The 15,917-nt window shown below is 50.7% G+C and overlaps 1 protein-coding gene across 6 annotated transcripts; it reads right to left on the reverse strand.

Annotated features, from left to right (window-relative positions):
- Positions 1–3,027: 3,027 nt before the first annotated feature.
- Positions 3,028–13,994, reverse strand: LOC117395110 (leucine-rich repeat-containing protein 71). 6 transcript variants are annotated; one of them, XM_059021242.1, is made up of 18 exons: positions 13,911–13,994; positions 11,878–11,993; positions 10,893–10,928; positions 10,552–10,686; positions 10,223–10,357; positions 9,996–10,071; positions 9,669–9,743; positions 8,400–8,468; positions 8,126–8,285; positions 7,451–7,534; positions 6,982–7,068; positions 6,336–6,446; positions 5,968–6,085; positions 4,823–4,902; positions 4,632–4,658; positions 4,214–4,322; positions 3,919–4,028; positions 3,028–3,358 (listed from the first exon to the last, which is right to left on the reverse strand). In XM_059021242.1, exons 1-18 carry the CDS (start codon positions 13,934–13,936, stop codon positions 3,233–3,235), a joined length of 1,680 nt encoding a protein of 559 aa, XP_058877225.1. In that variant the 5' UTR covers positions 13,937–13,994; the 3' UTR covers positions 3,028–3,232. The 6 variants fall into 6 exon arrangements, with proteins under 6 accessions (XP_058877225.1, XP_058877224.1, XP_058877228.1 ...); XM_059021241.1 differs by having other exon boundaries at positions 10,893–10,931; XM_059021245.1 differs by lacking the exon at positions 13,911–13,994 and adding an exon at positions 12,670–12,764 and having other exon boundaries at positions 10,893–10,931.
- Between the last annotated feature and the right edge of the window lie 1,923 nt (positions 13,995–15,917).

Below are 15,917 nucleotides of genomic sequence, written 5' to 3' on the forward strand. Positions count from 1 at the left end.
ACTGGAATGGTTCTGTTCTGGGTTAAATATGACATCATACTACCTCAGCACAGACCCATTGCATTGACATTGCAGAGCCACTATCTGTCTGTCTGTCTGTCTGTCTGCATTCCCATTGAAGATGGAAGGGCAACCCTGGACTATTTTTTTAACCTGAGAAATTCTAAATGTTTTTGTTTTTTTTTTAATTTCTGTTATGAGACTAAAACTGTTTTGTTTTTTTTCATTATTTTGTATTATTATTGTTAAACCTCAAAACGGAAAAGATTGTTCTCTGTGGCTGAATGCTTTAGACAAAACAAAATTATATATATCAAATAAATAATGGGAAAGTGTTTTTGTAAATGTGAGTTTTGTTTTATTGTTCCGCTGGTGCGGTTTGCCGTTTCCCTTTGTGTGCTGCACGGGATCTGAGCCAAAAAACAGGGTGAAGCACGGGCTAGAGGGAGAGGGGCAGAGCAGAGAGGAGGCAGCGGGTTACAGGGAGAGGGGCAGAGCAGAGAGGAGGCAGCGGGTTACAGGGAGAGGGGCAGAGCAGAGAGGAGGCAGCGGGTTACAGGGAGAGGGGCAGAGCAGAGAGGAGGCAGCGGGTTACAGGGAGAGGGGCAGAGCAGAGAGGAGGCAGCGGGTTACAGGGAGAGGGGCAGAGCAGAGAGGAGGCAGCGGGTTACAGGGAGAGGGGCAGAGCAGAGAGGAGGCAGCGGGTTACAGGGAGAGGGGCAGAGCAGAGAGGAGGCAGCGGGTTACAGGGAGAGGGGCAGAGCAGAGAGGAGGCAGCGGGTTACAGGGAGAGGGGCAGAGCAGAGAGGAGGCAGCGGGTTACAGGGAGAGGGGCAGAGCAGAGAGGAGGCAGCGGGTTACAGGGAGAGGGGCAGAGCAGAGAGGAGGCAGCGGGTTACAGAGAGAGGGGCAGAGCAGAGAGGAGGCAGCGGGCTAGATGGAGAGGGGCAGAGCAGAGAGGAGGCAGCGGGTTACAGGGAGAGGGGCAGAGCAGAGAGGAGGCAGCGGGTTACAGGGAGAGGGGCAGAGCAGAGAGGAGGCAGCGGGCTAGAGGGAGAGGGGCAGAGCAGAGAGGAGGCAGCGGGTTACAGGGAGAGGGGCAGAGCAGAGAGGAGGCAGCGGGTTACAGAGAGAGGGGCAGAGCAGAGAGGAGGCAGCGGGCTAGATGGAGAGGGGCAGAGCAGAGAGGAGGCAGCGGGTTACAGGGAGAGGGGCAGAGCAGAGAGGAGGCAGCGGGTTACAGGGAGAGGGGCAGAGCAGAGAGGAGGCAGCGGGCTAGATGGAGAGGGGCAGAGCAGAGAGGAGGCAGCGGGTTACAGGGAGAGGGGCAGAGCAGAGAGGAGGCAGCGGGTTACAGGGAGAGGGGCAGAGCAGAGAGGAGGCAGCGGGTTACAGGGAGAGGGGCAGAGCAGAGAGGAGGCAGCGGGTTACAGGGAGAGGGGCAGAGCAGAGAGGAGGCAGCGGGTTACAGGGAGAGGGGCAGAGCAGAGAGGAGGCAGCGGGTTACAGGGAGAGGGGCAGAGCAGAGAGGAGGCAGCGGGTTACAGGGAGAGGGGCAGAGCAGAGAGGAGGCAGCGGGTTACAGGGAGAGGGGCAGAGCAGAGAGGAGGCAGCGGGTTACAGGGAGAGGGGCAGAGCAGAGAGGAGGCAGCGGGTTACAGGGAGAGGGGCAGAGCAGAGAGGAGGCAGCAGGTTAGAGTGATTTACAATGCTTGCCTATGCTTTACCAGACCTCTCTGTGCTTAATTCCACTGTGCTTTGAGGAAACGTTAATAAGGGTTCATGCTACATTCACACAGGGGTTTGTTTTGTATTCAAAGCCCCTGTTTTAACTCTGTGACCTCCCCCCTCCCCTCCCACCCCCCATGTCCTGCTACAATAGACACGCATCCCTCTTCAGCGCATGCAGTGAGCACGCAGACGGTCGCAGTATTAATCTTGCGTTGCTGAATGCATCGCTCTGTTGGAGGCTTCTCTGTGTTATTGCATTGCTAAGTTAGCTGTCCTGTTGACCCTGGCTGTAGCTGTGCTGGATCTCAGTCGGGGACGATCCTCGCTGGGCTTCAGTTCCAGCGCCAGCAAGCCGGTGATGTCACTTTCAACCAATAAGAACCTTAGAATTTTCATCCAGTTATAGATCCATCTTCAAAAGTAGTCCAGCAGTCACAGTGAGCAGGGTTAGCTATACAGTCCAGTCACAGTGAGCAGGGTTAGCTGTACAGTCCAGTCACAGTGAGCAGGGTTAGCTGTACAGTCCAGTCACAGTGAGCAGGGTTAGCTATACAGTCCAGTCACAGTGAGCAGGGTTAGCTGTACAGTCCAGTCACAGTGAGCAGGGTTAGCTGTACAGTCCAGTCACAGTGAGCAGGGTTAGCTGTACAGTCCAGTCACAGTGAGCAGGGTTAGCTGTACAGTCCAGTCACAGTGAGCAGGGTTAGCTGTATAGTCCAGTCACAGTGAGCAGGGTTAGCTGTATAGTCCAGCAGTCACAGTGAGCAGGGTTAGCTGTACAGTCCAGTCACAGTGAGCAGGGTTAGCTGTACAGTCCAGTCACAGTGAGCAGGGTTAGCTGTACAGTCCAGTCACAGTGAGCAGGGTTAGCTGTACAGTCCAGTCACAGTGAGCAGGGTTAGCTGTATAGTCCAGTCACAGTGAGCAGGGTTAGCTGTACAGTCCAGTCACAGTGAGCAGGGTTAGCTGTACAGTCCAGTCACAGTGAGCAGGGTTAGCTGTACAGTCCAGTCACAGTGAGCAGGGTTAGCTGTATAGTCCAGTCACAGCGATGCCTGTGCAGCCAAATCATTTCGAATAACAAAAGTAATGAGACAGTGACCTCTGGTGGTCAGACTTTGTAAGATACAGCAAGGCTCAGGTTCACACACACCATAGAACCATTAAAACCAGAATGGCTTCAGGATCCATTTCCAGTGCTGTTTTCACTGCTCCCATGATAACCGTGTAAACAAACTTATTATTCATAAATATAGTTTATTATTGTTTTTAAACAGATTTTAAAATCAAATCGCATAACAATAATAATAATAATAATAATAATAATAATAATAATAATAATAATAATAATAATAATAACAACAACGTTTAATGGCTTTGTTTACTTTCATACTGCAGATCCACTCACTTGGAGCTGATGTAAGTTCTCAACAGGAAAGCTGGAGGGCGCTGTTTCGTGAGATGCAGTCACTTCCACTGCATGGGTGAGGCTGCGTGTCCGTCACGCCGGCTGCACCTGCTCCCCCTCGGGAGATCGGGACGCCAGGTTTTTGGTCAGGGGGTCCCGGACGCTCAGGGTCTCCTGGATCTTTGTGAAGGAATCACAGTCCAGAGGGAAGCTGTTTCTCTGAAGAAACGAAACAGCGTGTTCCTGTTTAACCGCTCCCTCCTCCAGCCTCGACGGAGCTCTCAGCATCAGGTCTGGTGTGACCGTTAACCCCCCCCCCCCCCCGGAACCAATGTGGTGTTTCCGGGGGGACGGGTTAGTGGTTGCACTCTGGTGTACCGGGTGTAGTTTAGACTTGATTCTGAGAGCTCACTGAGGTTTACTTTAACTGTTTCAGAAAGTGCTCAGGATGTGACGACGGAAACAGAGAGAATTATTCACAAAAGTGAATCAAACCAAGAAGAACAGGTTCATTCATTTTTTACTCTCATTCATTCTTTCTTTCTTTCTTTCTTTCTTTCTTTCTTTGTCTCTAACCCTAGCAGATCTATGGAGTGGTAAAGCCAGCCTGGCTGCAGCTCCCCCTGCTGGTAAAGCCAGCCTGGCTGCAGCTCCCCCTGCTGGTGAAGACAGCATGGCTGCAGCTCCCCCTGCTGGTAAAGCCAGCCTGGCTGCAGCTCCCCTTGCTGGTGAAGACAGCCTGGCTGCAGCGCCCCCTGCTGGCTGGTGGAGGTACTCACCGCGAGGTTCAGTCTGAGCAGCCCTGTGCCGACCTTCCCCGACCGAGCGTCACCCTGACTGAGCAGAGAGGAGAGGAGACTGGGGAGGGAGCGAGCGGTGAGGCTGTTACCTGCAGAGAGGGGGAGAGGAGGGGAGGAGAGGAGAGGGGGAGACAGGGGGAGAGGAGGGGGAGGGGGAGAGGAGTGGTGAGGAGAGGAGGGGAGAGGAGGAGAAGGGGAGAGGGGAGGAGAGATTAATAGTTTGTCCGACTGTCTTTCTGTAAGCGAGCGTCTGGGGATCTATGCTGATTCTTACCCATGAGGTTGAGGCTGGCCAGCGTGCTGTTCCCAGGGATGAAGAGCTTCCCGTCGCGATGCTCTGCACTGTCCAGCAGGGGGCTCACTGTCTCCAGCTGCTCCACTGGCTGCGAGGGGAGAGCAGAGCTTACATGAACGAGCCTGTCCCTGGATCACTCACAGCTGGATTCTATCATTAGAGCGTTTTGCAGCACCCTGGACTGTAGCTCTCCCAGGATTCATGCAATGCAGAGCCTCAGGACTGCTTCACTGATACCATCTGATCTCTCTGCTCTGCTCTGTTCAGAATGCAGTGTCTACTCAATGTTACAATCCCAGTCAAACACGGAGGCAATACAGCCCACTGGGGATCCTGGCCAGCTGGCTCATGCAGAAATGTGTTAAAGAGTTGAGTAGCATGTGACTTGATTCCCTACCTTCTGCTGCACAACACTGCCCTTGCCCTAGAATTGAGAGAACGACAATAAGCAAAAGGAACGGCGCAGTGCTGTCAATCACACGCCAGCAGGGGGAGGGAGGAGAGAGAGGGACGGAGAGGGGGAGAGAGGGGAAAAGGGGTAGACCCCTTCAGGGGAGGGCTCTGTTCTGGCAGTGTTTCGGGTCTCACCTCCAGCTCTATCACTGGGGGGCGCTTCTCTTTGCCCCCCGATCGAGCCCCCTTGGAGCGGGGCACCTTCGTATCAGAGGCTGAAACACAGCGAGAGAGAGACAGCGGGGTGATTACACTGGCAGAATCTGCACTGAATCCACTGGAATCCAGACTGAATCCACACTGAATCCACAATGAATACCACTGGAATCCACACTGAATCCACACTGAATCCACACTGAATCCACACTGAATACCACTGGAATCCACACTGAATCCACACTGAATCCACACTGAATACCACTGGAATCCACACTGAATCCATACTGGAATCCACACTGAATCCACACTGAATCCACACTGAATACCACTGGAATCCACACTGAATCCACTGGAATCCACACTGAATCCACACTGAATCCACACTGAATCCCACTGGAATCCACACTGAATCCTGACTGAATCCACACTGAATCCACACTGGAATCCACACTGAATCCACACTGGATCCTGACTGAATCCACAATGAATACCACTGGAATCCACACTGAATCCTGACTGAATCCACAATGAATCCCACTGGAATCCACACTGAATCCACACTGAATCCACACTGAATACCACTGGAATCCACACTGAATCCATACTGGAATCCACACTGAATCCACACTGAATCCACACTGAATCCACACTGAATACCACTGGAATCCACACTGAATCCACTGGAATCCACACTGAATCCACACTGAATCCACACTGAATCCCACTGGAATCCACACTGAATCCTGACGGAATCCACACTGAATCCACACTGGAATCCACACTGGAATCCACACTGAATCCTGACTGAATCCACAATGAATACCACTGGAATCCACACTGAATCCTGACTGAATCCACAATGAATCCCACTGGAATCCACACTGAATCCACACTGGAATCCACAATGAATACCACTGGAATCCACATCAGAACTTAGATTGAAACCAGACTGAATCCACATCATATTCCCAATGAATCCTGAGTGAATTCTAATTGAATTTCAAGCAGAATGCAGATCGAATCCAGATCGAATCCTGCTATAATTTTTCTAATTGCATCCCAGATATAATTCCAGTTTGTCGGGTTGGATTTGATTGGATCAGCCGGCTCCCTGATCTTACGTTTCTTTCCCAGTTTATTTTCCTCCTTCTTTCCTGAGGCTCCGCCCTTTCCTGCAGCCGCCTCGGACCCTGTGCCCTGATTGGCTGCTCCGGGTTTCTCGTCCTTTTTGGGGGTGTCCTGTAAGGGAAATGAGTGCCAGTCACTGAACAGGCACACCTACTGTCCAGCCACTGGATTCATTCAGTACAGCCCTGACGCGATTTCATTCCATTCCATTCTAGTGCATTCCACGCCATTCTATTCCATTCCATTCTATTCCATTCCATTCCATTCCATTGCATTCCACGCCATTCTATTCCATTCCATTCTATTCCATTCCATCCCATTAAGTTCCACTCTCTCCCTGTCTCTCTGCTCTCTCTCTTACCTTCTTCTTGGAGGTGGCTCGGCTGGGCTTGTCTTTGCTCCGCTCCAGCGAGGTGCTGCTGTGGTGGCTGAGGGGCCGCTCCCCCTTCGAGTCAGCACGGCGCGTAGCGGGCTAGAGAGAGGGAGGGAGAGAGGAGAGAGGAGAGAGGGAGTGAGAGAGGAGAGAGGGAGGGAGAGAGGAGAGAGGGAGGGAGAGAGGAGAGAGGAGAGAGGGAGTGAGAGAGGAGAGAGGGAGGGAGAGAGGGAATGAGAGAGGGAGGGAGAGAGGAGAGAGGGAGTGAGAGGAGAGAGGAAAGAGGGAGTGAGAGAGGAGAGAGGGAGGAGAGAGGAGAGAGGGAGGGAGAGAGGAGAGAGGGAGGGAGAGAGGAGAGAGGGAGGGAGAGAGAAAAGAGGGAATGAGAGAGGAGAGAGGAGTGAGAGAGGAGAGAGGAGAGAGGGAGGGAGAGAGGAGAGAGGGAATGAGAGAGGAGAGAGGAGAGAGAGAGGAGAGAGGAGAGAGGAGAGAGGGAGTGAGAGGAGAGGAGAGAGGGAGTGAGAGAGGAGAGAGGGAGGGAGAGAGGAGAGAGGGAGGGAGAGAGGAGAGAGGGAGGGAGAGGAGAGGAGAGAATACAAGCCTAGAAAATGAAATACATGGTTGTTTGACTCACAGATTTCTGTCTCTCCGAATCTCTTCCTAACAGCAGCCACCTCCTCTCCACGGTCTCTTCATGGGTCAGAGTGAAGGGGCCAAGAACCTGAGAGACATTGAACACACAGAGACTCAATACAGACTGAACACACAGAGACTCAATACAGACTGAACACACAGAGACTCAATACAGACTGAACACACAGAGACTCAATCCAGACTGAACACACAGAGACTCAATCCAGACTGAACACACAGAGACTCAATACAGCCTGAACACACAGAGACTCAATCCAGACTGAACACACAGAGACTCAATCCAGACTGAACACACAGAGACTCAATACAGACTGAACACACAGAGACTCAATCCAGACTGAACACACAGAGACTCAATCCAGACTGAACACACAGAGACTCAATACAGCCTGAACACACAGAGACTCAATCCAGACTGAACACACAGAGACTCAATCCAGCACTCTCACCTCTGCCAGCTTCAGCGCGCCCTCGTCCCCGATCCCATTGTGAGCCAGAGAGAGGCAGAGCAGGGTTCGGTTCAGACGCAGGCCCTGGGGAGGGAGAGGAGGGGGGGGGAGAAAACAGGGCACTGAGACACAGTCAACACCAGCCCAGACACTGAGACACAGTCAACACCAGCCCAGACACTGAGACACAGTCAACACCAGCCCAGACACTGAGACACAGTCAACACCAACCCAGACACTGAGACACAGTCAACACCAACCCAGACACTGAGACACAGTCAACACCAGCCCAGACACTGAGACACAGTCAACACCAGCCCAGACACTGAGACACAGTCAACACCAGCCCAGGCACTGAGACACAGTCAACACCAGCCCAGACACTGAGACACAGTCAACACCAACCCAGACACTGAGACACAGTCAACACCAGCCCAGACACTGAGACACAGTCAACACCAGCCCAGACACTGAGACACAGTCAACACCAGCCCAGACACTGAGACACAGTCAACACCAGCCCAGACACTGAGACACAGTCAACACCAGCCCAGACACTGAGACACAGTCAACACCAGCCCAGGCACTGAGACAGTCAACTGGTCTGCTTGACTCAATAACACTGATGAAGGCACTAGAGCCCACACGCTGGTCTGCTTGCCTCAGTCTCCTCACCTGTGCTATGTGATCGGCTCCCTGGTCTGATAGATGGTTGTACGCCAGGTTCAGGGAAGTCAGGTTCTTATTGGTGGATTTGGGGGTAGAGAGGGCTTGTCCAATCAGCTTCGCTCCCTCTGCATCGATTTTATTGTTCCGCAACGACACGTGAGTCAGGCTGAGGGGGGAGGAGAGTTGTGATTGGCTGAGTCACTGCACATGTTACACTGGTCTTCATTCATAAGAAAAATCAGGGGAAAAATACAGAAGAGGAATTGAGAACGGGACTCACGCGCTGTCTTCTGCAATCAGTCTGTAATAAGACTGCTGAGGGATAGGGGTGCCGTCCAAAACTAGCATCCTGAGAGAGAGGGGCAGAGGAAGAGGGTTAGGGTTGGGGTTGGGTTAGATTTCAGGGTTGGGGTTGGGGGTTGGGGGTTGGGGTTGGGGTTGGGTTAGATTTCGGGGTTGGGGTTGGAGGTTGGGGGTTGGGTTGGGGGTTGGGGGGTTGGGATTGGGGGTTGGGTTTGTGTGAGATTTTGGGGTTGGGGTTGGGGGTTGGGGGTTGGGATTGGGGTTGGGGTTGGGGGTTGGGGGTTGGGGGTTGATGGTTGGGGTTGGGGGTTGGGGGTTGTGGGTTGGGGTTGGGTGAGATTTTGGGGTTGGGGTTGGGGGTTGGGGTTGGGTTAGATTTTGGGGTTGGGGGTTGTGGTTGGGGGTTGTGGGTTGGGTTTGGGTGAGATTTTGGGGTTGGAGTTGGGATTGGGGGTTGGGGGTTGTGGGTTGGGGTTGGGGTTGGGGGTTGATGGTTGGGGTTGGGTTAGATTTTAGGGTTGGGGGTTGGGTTGGGGGTTGGGGGTTGGGGGTTGTGGGTTGGGATTGGGGGTTGTGGGTTGGGTTTGGGTGAGATTTTGGGGTTGGGGTTGGGGGTTGGGATTGGGGGTTGTGGGTTGGGGTTGGGGTTGGGGGTTGGGGGTTGATGGTTGGGGTTGGGTTAGATTTCGGGGTTGGGGTTGGAGGTTGGGGGTTGGGTTGGGGGTTGGGATTGGGGGTTGTGGGTTGGGGGTTGTGGGTTGGGATTGGGGGTTGTGGGTTGGGTTTGGGTGAGATTTTGGGGTTGGGGTTGGGGGTTGGGGGTTGGGATTGGGGGTTGTGGGTTGGGGTTGGGGGTTGGGGGTTGATGGTTGGGGTTGGGTTAGATTTCGGGGTTGGGGTTGGAGGTTGGGGGTTGGGTTGGGGGTTGGGGGTTGGGATTGGGGGTTGTGGGTTGGGTTTGGGTGAGATTTTGGGGTTGGGGTTGGGGGTTGGGGGTTGGGAGTTGGGGGTTGGGGGTTGTGGGTTGGGGTTGGGGTTGGGGGTTGATGGTTGATGGTTGGGGTTGGGGGTTGTGGGTTGGGGTTGGGTGAGATTTTGGGGTTGGGGTTGGGGGTTGGGGGTTGGGATTGGGGGTTGTGGGTTGGGGTTCTGGTTGGGGGTTGGGGGTTGATGGTTGGGGTTGGGTTAGATTTCAGGGTTGGGGTTGGGGGTTGGGGGTTGGGTGGCTCCTGTGCTGGTTTCTCACCTGAGCTTCAGGCAGAGAGGCAGGGCGGCTTGGAGGGAGTTCAGGAGGCTGTCGGTCAGACCCACGTTCCACAGGCTGGAGAGAAAGAAGAAAAAACAAACAATCAGATTGATGAAAACAGACGAGGGGGAGGAAGGGGCTCCTGCTGTCGTTTTCACATCAGCAGAGTGGAAGTGCAGGCGGCTTCGTATCACTGAGCTCCACACACGACTGCAGCGTTCAGTGCAGCTCGCTGGCTCTTTGCTGCTCAGATCGCAGGCTCACGCATTCCATTCCCAGCGCTCCCAGTATCACGGCTCCCCTGGAACCCGGGTCCCTGGCACTCACTGGAAGCTCTGTAGGCTGGACAGGCTCGGCAGAGACTTGCTGAAAACACGAACCATCCTCTCATCTACCTTCCATCCTGCGGGGACATGGAGACACGTGAGACAGAGAGGGAGGGGGACGGAGAGACACAGGGAGACAGAGGGACAGAGAGAGGGGGAGAGGGACAGGGAGATAGAGCCACAAAGACATGCGACACAGAGGGGCAGAGGCGCAGCGTTCAGACTCACCCTTGACCTGCACCTCCCTCACTGTCCGGGGGTCCTCGCTCTCCAGCTCCACCTGCAGGCGCGGGCGGAAATAGGCGAAGCGCTCTCCTGAGGGGGCGGAGCCTGGGGGCGGAGTCGAGAGGGACTGCCGCTCCTCTGAAACACAACGACGCAGCGTTACAAAACAACATCACAACACAACATCACAACACAGCAAGACAATCCACAACACACACACACACAACACACACCACAAGACAATCCACAACACACACACACACACACACACCACAAGACAATCCACAACACAGCGCATCAGCAACACAGTTCAACACAATTCGGTCGCTTACCCAGCATGCTCTTCTCGGTAGTGGGCGTGACCGGTGGGCGGGGTCGCGAGGTCACCGCTGGGATCTCCTTCATTCCCACGAGAGCGCAGAGTTCTGGGAAGTCAGTTTCCAGAATGCCGGTACACACGTACTCCTCTAGGGGGAGGCAGAGAGACAAGGGAAAAGTTTCACAATGAGAAACAAACAGCGAACAACGAAACCAAGAAATAAACTGAGATCTCACCTGAGCGTCCCTAAACCAAAAATACTGGCTGTATTTCTCTCTCTCCCCTCCCCCTCTCTCTCTCCCCCTCTCCCTTCCTTTCTCCCTCTCTGTCTCTCTCTGTCTCTCTCTTTCTTACCCACAGTGTGCGGCGTTGTCTTCTCCTGTGTGCAGGCTGCTAAAAAAAATAATAATAGATAGAAAGAAAAGAAGAGAGAGATGAGTCAAACCCCAACACCACCTCAGACCCCCAAAACCACACACAGCACCCCAGAAATCACACAAGAGGCACTCAGAACGAAAAGGGTTGGGCATATGAACTGATAGAAGAGACAGGGTCAGCTGCACATATGAACTGATAGAAGAGACAGGGTCAGCTGCACATATGAACTGATAGAAGAGACAGGGTCAGCTGCACATATGAACTGATAGAAGAGACAGGGTCAGCTGCACATATGAACTGATAGAAGAGACAGGGTCAGCTGCACATATGAACTGATAGAAGAGACAGGGTCAGCTGCACATATGAACTGATAGAAGAGACAGGGTCAGCTGCACATATGAACTGATAGAAGAGACAGGGTCAGCTGCACATATGAACTGATAGAAGAGACAGGGTCAGCTGCACATATGAACTGATAGAAGAGACAGGGTCAGCTGCACATATGAACTGATAGAAGAGACAGGGTCAGCTGCACATATGAACTGATAGAAGAGACAGGGTCAGCTGCACATATGAACTGATAGAAGAGACAGGGTCAGCTGCACATATGAACTGATAGAAGAGACAGGGTCAGCTGCACATATGAACTGATAGAAGAGACAGGGTCAGCTGCACATATGAACTGATAGAAGAGACAGGGTCAGCTGCACATATGAACTGATAGAAGAGACAGGGTCAGCTGCACATATGAACTGATAGAAGAGACAGGGTCAGCTGCACATATGAACTGATAGAAGAGACAGGGTCAGCTGCACATATGAACTGATAGAAGAGACAGGGTCAGCTGCACATATGAACTGATAGAAGAGACAGGGTCAGCTGCACATATGAACTGATAGAAGAGACAGGGTCAGCTGCATTTATAATAATGTCACTGACAGTGGAGGCCCCTCCGCATTACCGGCACTCCGAGCCGCCTCCTCCTCCGCGCTGCTCGACGCGGCTCCTCCTCCCTTCTCGACTCTCTCCTTCAGCACTTTCTCTACCTTCTTTCCCATCTTCACTTTCCGGATCACCCTGCACGAGAAAACACGAGAGAGAGAGAGAGAGAGAGAGAGAGAGACAGAGAGAGAGAGAGAGAGAGAGAGAGAAAGAGAGAGAGAGAGAGAGAATGAGACAGAGAGAGAGAGAGAGAATGAGACAGAGAGAGAGAGAGAGAGAGAGAGAGAGAAAGAAAGAGAGAGAATGAGACAGAGAGAGAGAGGGAGAGAGAGAGAGAGAGAGAGAGAGAGAATGAGACAGAGAGAGAGAGAGAGAAAGAGAGAGACAGAGAGAGAGACAGAGAGAGAGAGAGAGAATGAGACAGAGACAGAGAGAGAGAGAGACAGAGAGAGAGAGAGAGAATGAGACAGAGAGAGAGAGAGAGAGAGAGGGAGAGAGAGAGAGAGAGAGGTTAAACGGAAAGGAATAGCAGATCGTTGCGTCATTAACAAAGTAGTAAATGACATCAATGAATCGATTTAAATCGAAATACGTGAGTGTGGTTGCCATGGTATCAAAAAAAAACCATTTAAATTCTATCTATCTATCTATATTTAATACAGGGCGCCGGACACCGACGCGCTTCCCTTTAAACTTTAAATACATCAACAAATCTAGGTAGAAAAACGCCCGAAATGACACCAGAGCGTTTATTCCTAAGAGCTCGCTGTCGTTCTTTGTTTCGGTAGAAAATATACGATCTGTTTGTTACCTTCTGGCTTCTCCGAAGATCAATAAGCGGCCATGTGTTTAGAAAGGCGGCGTCCCCCGTTACCGTAGCAACGGCCAAAGCCCGTCAACAAGAGCCTTTAAAGTTTAAACCAATCAGCGCGCCCGCCGACAGACCAATGGGAAAAGACGAACACTTAACATAAGCGCCATGTCGGGAGCGCGTCATAAATGACGTAACGTGTACGGCGCTGTAATGTGTATTTGTAAGAAGATCAGGATAAGAATGAAAGACCCTTTTAAGAACATAAGAAAGTTTCCAAACGAGAGGAGGCCATTCGGACCATCCTGCTCGTTTGGTTTGTTAGCAGCTTATTGATCCCAGAATCTCATCAAGCAGCTTCTTGAAGGATCCCAGGGTGTCAGCTTCAACAACATTACTGGGGAGTTGGTTCCAGACCCCTATTTTCTGTTCTGAATCTCCTATTTTCTGTTCTGAATGCCCCTTTATCTAATCTCCATTTGTGACCCCTGGTCCTTGTTTCTTTTTTCAAGTCAAAGAAGTCCCCTGGGTCGACATTGTCTATACCTTTTAGGATTCTGAATGCTTGAATCAGATCACCGCTTAGTCTTCTTTGTTCAAGACTGAATAGATTCAATTCTTTTAGCCTGTCTGCATACCACATGCCTTGTCTTACTAATGCATTGTAGAGTTTTAACATTACTTCCCTTGATTTAAATTCAACACTTCTCACAATATATCCGAGCATCTTGTTGGCCTTTTTTTATAGCTTCCCCACATTGTCTAGATGAAGACATTTCTGAGTGTACATAAACTCCTAGGTCTTTATCATAGATTCCTTCTTCAATTTCAGTATCTCCCATATGATATTTATAATGCACATTTTTATTGTCTGCATGCAATACTTTACACTTTTCTCTATTAAATGTCATTTGCCATGTGTCTGCCCAGTTCTGAATGCTGTCTAGATCATTTTGAATGACCTTGGCTGCTGCATCAGCGTTTGCCACTCCTCCTATGTTTGTGTCGTCTGCAAATTTAACAAGTTTGCATGATTGTATTCCCGGTAATTCAATTATTATGCGCATTTTAAGTGTGTAGTAAGTTATTTACATAAATATAGAAAAAATGGATTAAATACAGAAACACGCAACTTGCTAAAATACTAATATAGATATTTGTAGGATTTGTCTTTACTAGCACTGCTCAAAGTGCGGTTACTGTTCAATAAATATTAAATATAACTTAATAATTGTTCTTACCGTTTCCATGATACAGTCGAGGTCATTCTTTTCACAATTCTCCAAACTCACTGACTCGCAGTTTTATTTTTTTTTTATTTTTTTGGGGGGGGGGGGGGGGGGTAACGGAAACACTATTGTCCTTAAAAAAAAAAAAAAAAATAATAATAATAATAATAATAATAATAATAATAATAATAATAATAATCTGCAGCAACAAAATGTGATTTGAGTGTCGAGAACACGACCCTCTCTTTAGTTTCCCTTGGTGCGGTAAAGTTCAATTCTTGTAAGTTCGGCTCCTTGCTCCTCAGACAGGTTCTGTTCAGAAGCTGTGTGTCCTCAATAGCACCCGGTCTGAGCTGGACACAGAGAGAGAGAGACAGAGAGAGAGACAGAGAGAGAGACAGATAGAGAGAGAGAGATAGGCGGGCGGAGCTGCCCCGTCCTGTTTGGCTGCTTTTCGGATTGTTTCCCCGGCGTTGAGATGCGTTCGCTCAGGCATTTAGACAAAGAATTCTGCTTCTCAAATGAGGTATTGACAGCGACAGCGATAAATCCTCATTTCACTTCACTGCCCCCCCCCCCCCTTTCTCCCTCTCGCGACCCCCACCTCACTGTCTCGTCCTCTTTCCTCCTCCTTTCCCTTTTCATCCCCCGCCACCCCGTTATAAAAGTGTCCCAAAACACAGCACAGTGTAATCAAGCACAGTGAAAGCACGGTGAAGCATTGCAAAGCACAGAGAGGTGTGGTAAAGCATAGGGAAGCATTGTAAAGCACAGAGAGGTCTGGTAAAGCATAGGGAAGCATTGTAAAGCACAGAGAGGTGTGGTAAAGCATAGGGAAGCATTGTAAAGCACAGAGAGGTCTGGTAAAGCATAGGGAAGCATTGTAAAGCACAGAGAGGTCTGGTAAAGCATAGGGACACATTGTAAAGCACAGAGAGGTCTGGTAAAGCATAGGGAAGCATTGTAAAGCACAGAGAGGTCTGGTAAAGCATAGGGAAGCATTGTAAAGCACAGAGAGGTCTGGTAAAGCATAGGGAAGCATTGTAAAGCACAGAGAGGTCTGGTAAAGCATAGGGAAGCATTGTAAAGCACAGAGAGGTCTGGTAAAGCATAGGGAAGCATTGTAAAGCACAGAGAGGTCTGGTAAAGCATAGGAAAGCACTGTAAAGCACAGAGAGGTCTGGTAAAGCATAGGGAAGCATTGTAAAGCACAGAGAGGTCTGGTAAAGCATAGGGAAGCATTGTAAAGCACAGAGAGGTCTGGTAAAGCATAGGGAAGCATTGTAAAGCACAGAGAGGTCTGGTAAAGCATAGGGAAGCATTGTAAAGCACAGAGAGGTCTGGTAAAGCATAGGAAAGCACTGTAAAGCACAGAGAGGTCTGGTAAAGCATAGGGAAGCATTGTAAAGCACAGAGAGGTCTGGTAAAGCATAGGGAAGCATTGTAAAGCACAGAGAGGTGTGGTAAAGCATAGGGAAGCATTGTAAAGCACAGAGAGGTCTGGTAAAGCATAGGGAAGCATTGTAAAGCACAGAGAGGTGTGGTAAAGCATAGGGAAGCATTGTAAAGCACAGAGAGGTCTGGTAAAGCATAGGGAAGCATTGTAAAGCACAGAGAGGTCTGGTAAAGCATAGGGAAGCATTGTAAAGCACAGAGAGGTCTGGTAAAGCATAGGGAAGCATTGTAAAGCACAGAGAGGTCTGGTAAAGCATAGGGAAGCATTGTAAAGCACAGAGAGGTCTGGTATTGACCATGCGTTCACTGTGCTGTATCACACTTTGTTGTGGGCGGGGCTATATTTGAATGTAAACCGGTAACAATAATGAACACGCTGCTTTAAAATGCAAAAAGGTCAAATTCCTAGCGCCAAAAAAAACCCATGATAAATAAATAAATAAATAAATAAATAAATAAATAAATAAATAAATACAGGAGTCCTTCTGCACCGCGGGCCCGAGCACGCACCCGCAGAGAGAGTCCAAACGGAGCGGCTATCGGGAGCGCGCACGCAACACGCAC

Source organism: Acipenser ruthenus, unplaced genomic scaffold (assembly GCF_902713425.1).
Source record: "Acipenser ruthenus unplaced genomic scaffold, fAciRut3.2 maternal haplotype, whole genome shotgun sequence".
NCBI lineage: Eukaryota > Metazoa > Chordata > Actinopteri > Acipenseriformes > Acipenseridae > Acipenser > Acipenser ruthenus.